Source organism: Vulpes vulpes, chromosome 5 (genome assembly GCF_048418805.1).
Source record: "Vulpes vulpes isolate BD-2025 chromosome 5, VulVul3, whole genome shotgun sequence".
Lineage (NCBI taxonomy): Eukaryota > Metazoa > Chordata > Mammalia > Carnivora > Canidae > Vulpes > Vulpes vulpes.
Window position 1 is genome coordinate 113,103,267 of NC_132784.1, and position 8,509 is coordinate 113,111,775.

The 8,509-nt window shown below is 46.9% G+C and overlaps 1 protein-coding gene across 9 annotated transcripts in view; it reads left to right on the forward strand.

Moving 5' to 3' along the window:
* Window positions 1-8,173, forward strand: part of SLAMF6 (SLAM family member 6) — a 28,745-nt gene extending 20,572 nt beyond the window's left edge. The window contains exons 3-9 of one of the 9 annotated variants that reach the window (XR_012001814.1): window positions 2,345-2,605; window positions 3,072-3,197; window positions 3,442-3,480; window positions 4,569-4,648; window positions 6,371-6,445; window positions 6,803-7,527; window positions 7,779-8,173. Coding sequence is in view for 6 of the 9 variants with exons in the window: in XM_072759675.1 (XP_072615776.1) it covers window positions 2,345-2,605; window positions 3,072-3,480; window positions 4,569-4,648; window positions 6,371-6,445; window positions 6,803-6,807 (830 nt within the window). In the remaining 3 variants the exon portion in view is untranslated. Of the gene's footprint in view, window positions 1-2,344; window positions 2,606-3,071; window positions 3,481-4,568; window positions 4,649-6,370; window positions 6,446-6,802 lie in introns of all 9 variants that reach the window. The other 8 variants (XR_012001815.1, XR_012001813.1, XM_072759677.1 and 5 more) reach the window with 8 other exon arrangements.
* Window positions 8,174-8,509: the final 336 nt, after the last annotated feature.

An 8,509-nucleotide genomic window follows, 5' to 3' on the forward strand; every position in this document is an offset into this window, starting at 1 on the left:
CTGTGTTGTCCTCTTTTCTCTGCTTTCCTCTTACAAAGACCCTTTCCACTGGATTTAGGGCCCACCAGATAATCCAGAATCATCTCCTCATCTCACTTAAGTACATCTACAAAGACCCTTTTCCAAATAAGATTCTGGGAATTGGGACACGGAGATATTTTTTGGCAGAGGGGTAGGGGGTGTCATGATTCAACCCACTACAGGCAGAGTCACTCTGGGTGACCAGGATCATCAAGGCAGAGCTAGGACCCCAGAGAGAAGAGAAACACCCAGTAGAAAGTCTGAGAATAGACCCCATGTCAGGCTCCATCATACTTGTTGAGATAATGTTCCTCTGCCACTATTCAGAAGACCAAGCACGACTTCTTCTGCAATCACCATACTCCCCAGGTTCAACGCCAACCTCTTCTCAGGCCTTATAGCATCAGGAGTGCCAGGGAACAGGGGTGAGTTTGACATGGAGTCGTCACTGAGTAGATAGCATCTGAGCCAAGACCTGTTGGAGGTGAGGGAGTGAGCCATGCATATTTGAATGACAAGCCATCCAGCATAGGCTCAAAGAACACCAAGGAAGTCAAACACCAAGGAGCAGAGTGAGGGAGACAGTAACAAGAAACAAGGTCAGTAAAGAAATAGAGGCACATCAGGTAAGACTCTGAGAGCCGTCCCAGGGACTTTGGCTTCTACTCTGTGAGGCTGAGAATCATCGGAGGGTTTTGTAGAGTGGGAGTATGATTTGACTTACTTGCTTAAAGGATCACTCTGGCTGCTCCGTTCAGGGGACAGCGGTAGAAGCTAATGTACTAACCAGGCCGCTGTGGCAATCCAAGCACACCATGCTGCTGCTTTGCACCAGGGTGGTAGCAGCAGCCATAAGGAGAAGGGGTTGGACCTGGATGTATTTTAGAAGGAAAGCCACCAAGATATCCTGAAGTGGTACGAGATGAAGAGGTGACTAAGGGATGGCTCCGGGGCTCTTGGCCTGAGTGACTGGAAAGGTGATTATCAACTAGGATGCAGAAAGCTACAGACTGAGTAGGTTTTGGAGAGAAAAACAGGAATCCTTTTGAACATGTTGAGTTTGAGACACACGTTATGTCCAAGTGGAAAAGTCACATAAGCAGTTTTATATTTATTATGTGGAAAAAGGTAACAAGATAGATTTTTGAGGTCACCCATGGACACAGGTTGCAGGAAATGTGGTCTTCATGCCAAATGGTTGCCATTTGCTGTTCTAGGCACTGTCTCATTTAATCCTCATAATTCCCTAAGAAGTTGAGATTATTGCTCAGTTTTCCAGATCAGGAAACCCAGGCTTGGAGAGATTAAAAACATATCCGTGGTCATGTAACCAGTAAGTGACAAAGCCATGAGTCTCACCGAGATCTTCCTAACTCCAAATTCAACACTTGCCATTACACGAAATCTGTCAAAATATGTCCCACTTCCTACTCCATTAACTAAGCTTAGAACATTCCTCAGTATCTTCCCACCAGATGGTTGGAGACATTCAGTTCTTTATTGGGCCACCGTTACCCTCAGGCCAAGTCCAGATCAGTGACCTTTCCGTACCGCCTGACACGACCCCATCAATTCACGGCCGCTAACATCCTACTAGCCAATGCTTTCTGGTCTCTGCTCTCAGAAATTCCTACAGCAGATGCTTCCTCACATGCATGAATATATTGTACTTCTTTGCTCCCTAGAGTTACTTGCTTGCTCATTCACTTTCACTTCTTGCCCTAGTTTTTAGGTTCTCAACGTTGCCCTTTCTGTCGTGCCGACATTCCACATCAGTCTCTTTTCATCATCAGAGCCAGCGTCAGATACAGTGAGGACCAGGATTCCCGCAGATTTGTGAGAAATACAGTTCCTAAAGGACATGGAGCTTTTATCTTCCACCCCAGCTAGGGAGTTCTGATGGTGGAGAAAACAGGGCTCTCCAGTCTGGTCTACTGGTTTCTGCCTTGGCTAGGGTTGAGTTGGCCCTCGGCTGAATCCCCAAATGTCTTTACACAAGGCCAGTGTCCAGGGCTAGAAAGGACCCCAGGAATAAACTGGGGCCCAGAAAGGAAATTGAGCAGCCCAGAATCATCTAACTAGTTGGTGGCTACCCTGGTGTGTCCCTTCCCACTTCTCCCTCTGGCTACTTCGTCTCACGCTGATGTCCCTCCTCATTTGGTCACCCCAGACCCTGGTGCCATCGATGAGTCGATTTACAGACCATAACATACGGTGGAGCGCTGGGTAGAACATAGAAACATTTTGTGTCGGGAAGGGTATTTTTCACAGAGGCCTGAACCAAGCCATCTGGACTTAGTTTGGGTCTTTTCTCTGCACACAGGACGACTGAGTGTCTTAAATATTACTGTGCACCCTGGGCTGTCCAAGACCGGGACCTGCGAGGTCCACCTGGCCTGCTCTGTGGAGAACTCACACGACACTCTATTAAAGTGGCACGGTGCAGGGAACACATCTATATATGAAGCCAACCTCACCATCTCCTGGGACCCCAGGAATCGCAGTGAACAAAAGTACACCTGTGTGGCTGAGAATATTGTCAGCAGCACATCCTCCTCTGTCTCCATCCAGAGTCTCTGCGAAGGTAACAGTCTGTCTCAGGCCCCTCTGGGAGCCTTGAGCAGCTGTGGGGTGTGGCGTGTCCTTCCTGCCCAAGGTGATTCCCCACAACAGTGGCCCAGTGGGAAGTGGCCCGAGCACTGCAGCACTGCGGGGAGAGGACAGAGACTCCTGCAGCTCTGTACCTCTCACTACCTCCAGAGGCCTCTCCTCCCTTCCTCCCCCTCCCCCTCCCTCCAACCCACTCAGAGCCCAGGAGCAAAGTCCTTGGGAAGTCAGAACTGCCGGCTCCGGCCCCCCCCCCCCCCCCCCCCCCCCCCCCCGGCTCTACCAGGCTCCCACCTGCCTGCCACATGGACTCCCACTCCCAGAAGGGCTGCCCAGAGCCAGAGCCCAGCCAACGCCCATAGGGGGCCTAGAAGAGGCTGAGTGGAGGTTCTGAAGGAAATACTCTCTGTGTCTCAAGTGCAACTTCTTTTTTCTTTTTTCAGGTTTTTTGAATCAGAAAAATCAACATCTTGATACCATATGGATTATAGTTGTGGCTATTTTGATGTTTACAGTCATCCTTGTGGGGTTATTTGTTTGGAGGAAAAAAGGTTGTTTGTGTAGGACAGGTAAAGGGAGGGAGGATTGTCTGTGGAGACAACCCCTGGGATGTGGCCACACACCTGCTAATTTCCCAAGGGAGGTGGGTCCTACCAGAAAATGTGCAACCAAGCCTCAAGGCCTGGCTGCCCTTCTCCTTCAGGCGCCCCCTCCACCACATCCTCTAGAGAGACACCTGTGGGCGGGGGATAGGGTGTGGGAGCCTGTCTCACTACACTCACAAATGTCAATTTCCCGGATTTTATTTTTCAGGCATCTTTCATTTCTCTACTCAGCAAACGCAGAGTGCTGGTGAGCTTGCAGACTCTTACTTCCCAACCATAAAACAGATGGGGAGAACCTAATTTGGGAGGAAAGGGGCTGGTCAGAGGGCTGGATAATGACAGTGGAGAGAGTCAGAATGTCATTACTCAGATGGGCCAGATGGTGCCAGAGGAGATGACCTGTAACTATGCGCGTCTGTCCCCTCTGGGACCTAAAGAGTCCCTTACAAGCATGCAAACCAGTCACTCACCCAGTTTCTTGGAGTCGGATTAGGGTCATTCCCCACCCTGCTGATGAGAAACCAGGTGCCAACGGAAGGTTCCTGGCCTGTCCGTTATCAACCAACAAGTCCAGGGCAGGGATAGAGTTAGAGCATCAAAGCTCCAAAGACAAACTGCCTGACTCCGTCACTCTTTCAGCCAGGACGTGAATGTTGAGTAGACCCAGTCCAAAAAGAAAGAAACAGGAACATAGGCTCTGGACTCAGATTGGCCATGAGTCTCATTTCATGGGTGAGAGATATATGACATCACGTGGAGAGGACGAACATGAGGTTCAGAGTCAGAAGGAGACATCTGAGCTCCTGTTGCATCACTTCGTGTTTGATTTTCCACCAAATTAATTGAACTTTCTGAACCTCCAGGTTTTCATCTGTAACATAAATAGAATAGACTAGAATAATCTAGAGTATAATCATCCATGGTATAATTGTCTATAGTATAATCATTTATAATATAATCTGAGAGGTTTAATAACATTATATGCTTGACATGAGCTGGCTCCATTCAGTTTGCCAACGAGGTTCCCTAGTCCTTGTGTAAGCAGTGTTATTTGGTCCCTCTGGGAGGGACCTGGCCCACATGTGAATCCAGGGGGAGACTGAAGCTTTAGGATACCTCAAGGCCATATTCCCCCAAGCGATGAGATCAGAAATAGAGCACATGGCTGAGAAGGTTCTGGTTCAACCCAGAACTTCAAAGACTGTCAAAAATGAATGAACTCTAAGAAAGGGCATTGTCTTGAATAACTTTGCCTCTTTGCAGCCAAAAAGTGCCCTCGTGTAGGCAAAGGTCCCAGGAGAGCAGGACACTGACTGTGCCTTCCTATGTTAACAGCAGCGACCATGAGGAACTTAGATTATGTCTCCTTCTCTCCAGGGAACACCGTGTATGCTTGTGTCACTCATCCAAACAGGGTGAGTCCTTTGAGCTGTATACTCCATCATTGGTATGATTTTTATGGTCTTTGCTCGCACACTTGTCACCACAATGACGATGTACGTGGGACCTAGCTAGCCTCCAGGGCTCTCGTCCCATGGTGCATTTGCTCATACGCTGCTTTACATGGTTCTCTAACTGCGTGTTGCATCAGTGAGTCTTGTCCCGTTTCAGCTTAATTACAAGCTGCCTGGAGTGAAAAGTATATGGTCCTCTCTCTTTCCTGAGGTACACTGCTCAGTAAACACTTGCTGAATGGATCAGAATTCAATTACGTCTGAGAGTTTCCAGAGCAGACAATTCTGAAGCAGGGGTTTTCTCGCCCTGGATGTAGAGGAAATAGGGGAACTCAGAAATGGTCTCTCAAGAGGGGAAGTGGGGCAAGGATTTGCAACAGTAGAAGACAGTAAAGGCGTGAAGAGCCTCCAACCCTTTCCTCCCATCTGCAACACAACAGATGGCCTTGGTCAGCCACCAGGAACTCCTCTGCCACACCTCAGCAAGTTTCCACCACTCCCAAAGTAAAGCACCTGCAGGTGGACATTTCTAAATAACATCATACATCTTCTGAAAAGCAAGCCAAGATAACTCAGCATTCGCCAACTGATGGGTGCAGTGATCCAGCTAGAAATCTGAGATTCCCCAAGAACATGTCCCCCAACACAGCCCCTCAGTTATTTACAGGATAGGCTCCCTGAAGAGGGGGGACAAGAAGGGCATTCTCACTGGTTCAGATGTTTCTATTGCCTTTCCAATTCCCTCTTGAAGACAAGATGAATCAGCAAACCAATGAATTAATTTCCAGTGAATTTGCTAACTTCTTTAGCAAAAATTGTACTTTGGAGAGTTCCAGGCGTTCTGATAATACCCTAAATATTCTTTTTTTTTTTTTAATTTTTATTTATTTATTTATGATAGTCACAGAGAGAGAGAGAGAGAGAGGCAGAGACACAGGCAGAGGGAGAAGCAGGCTCCATGCCCCGGGAGCCCGACGTGGGATTCGATCCCGGGTCTCCAGGATCGCGCCCTGGGCCAAAGGCAGGTGCTAACCCACTGCGCCACCCAGGGATCCCTACCCTAAATATTCTTTAATTGGTTTTAAATGTCAAAACTTAGGGGCACAGGGGACTTTCCCTGTTATCGTTGTGTTTTGTTTTCCAAGCAGAGCCATTCTTAGGTCCGGGTGTTCCTCCTACTTATCAGTTGTCCGGGCTTGAGGAGAACCCAGTGACATGATGACCAGGTAGTTTGAGTCATAGGGACAAACTGGAGCAAGCAATACTCCAGTCAGAGCTAGTAAGATCTAAGACAAAAGACGCAATGCTTCTGTACCACTTCTGGTATGGAAGTCAGCTCTGAGGACTGAGGAAGGTAGAGCTGGATGCAGGAAAGCATGCTTCCTTTTCTTCACACCAGCTGCCAACAAGGTCGCCTTTCTGTCCCTTTCTGGCTCTTGAGCCACTGGTTTGCTAGGGTGTGGTGCTTCTGTGTGGGCCTCAGGAAGTGTCACTAAACCTTCTCAGGTTTGAGAGCTAGAGGTGTTTGGTCTCCAGCATCTCTTGCTGCACAGTCTCTAGCCTTTTCTTCCTGAAGAACTTTCACATCATCCCCCTGTGTTGCCTTGTCTTCCCTGGGAACATATCTATGCGTGGATACCTGTTTGTCGGTGTGAACCAAATGCGTATGATTATTTTTTACAGCAAACGAATACCCCAACACCTGGACAAAGTGGTGGTCTCTCCACCATTTACTCCACAGTTCATCAGTCCAAAGAGGTAAGCCCACTACTGTCCCCTCTCCTCACATCTTACCTCTCTCCCCGGACTTGTAATTTTACAAATAAAGTCAAAGTAAAAGGGCCATTCTGTAGATACACAAATACCAGCAGGATATAGGAAGTCTCAGGACATCACCAAAATATACCCAATAAGTTGTCTTGTATTTTAGGATCACCTCCCATAACTGAGTTTTCAACATACCTGAACTTAGATTTTTTTAATTCAATTTTTAATTTAACTTTGCCTTAGCTCTCAAGCCAGTTAGTGCTCCCCAGACCTCCTCTATAGCCATGAGAGGTACCCTGAGGCTCCAGTCCCCTCTAACCTGCTTCATTTTCCTCTTCTTTCCATTAGAGTAAAACTATTCATTCCGGGAAAGCTCCCCTTGACAACATCATCTAAATTGCTGAGAGGTCTCGAAAGGAACTCAAGAATGACACAGCTTCTCCTGATCCCAGGGGAGAGAACACAGCTTGGTTTCTGCCTGTCAACAAAATTCGAATATTTAGGATTATCGCTTCCAATTCTTCTGACCAGAACCTGCTCAAGTACGTCAAACATCTAAGGAATAACATCATTTCCAGCGTGTGATCCAAATTACATTTTCTAATCTGCTCCAGGGCAAAACATGCTTCTGTGAACAAGTCTGGACATTGACTTTCTCCTTGGCAACTGATGGAGATGTGCTTGACAGAGAGTTACAATTTAGAGGACAACCACTCCTCTCCTTTTACGAAGCAGCAGGATTGTGATTCACTAGGAGAGAGTACAGCGTCTTGGTTACCTAGGTTGTCTCTGGAATTGGATGGGCCTGTTCCCAAATCTTCACATGTCATTTACTAGACATACCTCCTGGGACATGTTCTGGAACCTCCTGAGCTCTGGTCTCCTAACCTGGAAAATGGGAATCCGCCTGGTACTCAAACCAGGAACCACAGTTAGCCCTCACATCAGCTGTTCTATCAGCACACCCTTTGGACTCTACCTCCAAATGTATATCTTAGACCAAACCACTTCTCTCCAAACCTTTAACCTCCACCCCATATCAACCCACCATCATCTCCAACCCAAATACTACAGTAAGCTCAAAACAGATTTCCCGGGTTTTGCTCTTACTTCCCTTTGGTCCACTCTCTACGAGACAGCCAGAGTAATGTTTTTAATATAAATCAGATCCTTCACTTGTCTGCTTAAAACTGACCCTGCAAGACTTGCCAGGCACTTAGAAAGAAACTGAGTCTCCATGGCTCTGGGTGGCCCATCTGCAGCCTCAGCCATCAGCTCTCCCCACATCCCCCTCCCTGATCTGGCTTCTCTGATTCTCTTTCAGCCCCTCCAGCAGAGGAGACAGTTTACTCACATCTGCCTCAAGACCCTTCTTTGCCCTCCTGGCTCCTTCTTACTCTACAGGTCTCAGTGCATATACGTCAACCTCCAAGAAAGACCTCAGACCACTGTCACTGAAGTGGATGCCCGTTTCTCTACTACATCTTCCATGTCATCTATCTTATGCCATTAAATATTTATTTTTATTTAATGTCTGTTTCTCCTGCTCTACTGTATGTGCTCTGGGAGCAAGGACCATGATGATTTCATCCTTGTAGCCTGAGCACCTAGCACAGTATCCAGCACATAGAAAATGTTCAACGAATACTATTTTAATAAATAAAGCAATACATGCTGCAGTTTTGTGGGAATTAAAGACAACGCACTTACAGACTCTAATACATCTTTTCTCAATGTGTCTTTTTCTGATCACAAAAATACATGCTCATTATAAATAATTCAAACATTCCACAAACAAAAATCCCCTACAATCCCCAAGATAACTGCCACAAATGCTTCCCTATTAAAAGAACAACTTCTTTACCAGAATGATTTTTTTTGCTTACGAATATCTCTTAAGGTGTACTTAGCTGACTCAGTTTGGTGGAGCCTATGACCCTTGATCTAGGGTTGTGGGCTAGAGCCCCACATTGGGTGTGGAGGTCACTTAAAATACTTTTTAATCTTAAATAAGTTTCCAATATCAGAACATATAGTTGTGCTACATTTTTTTTG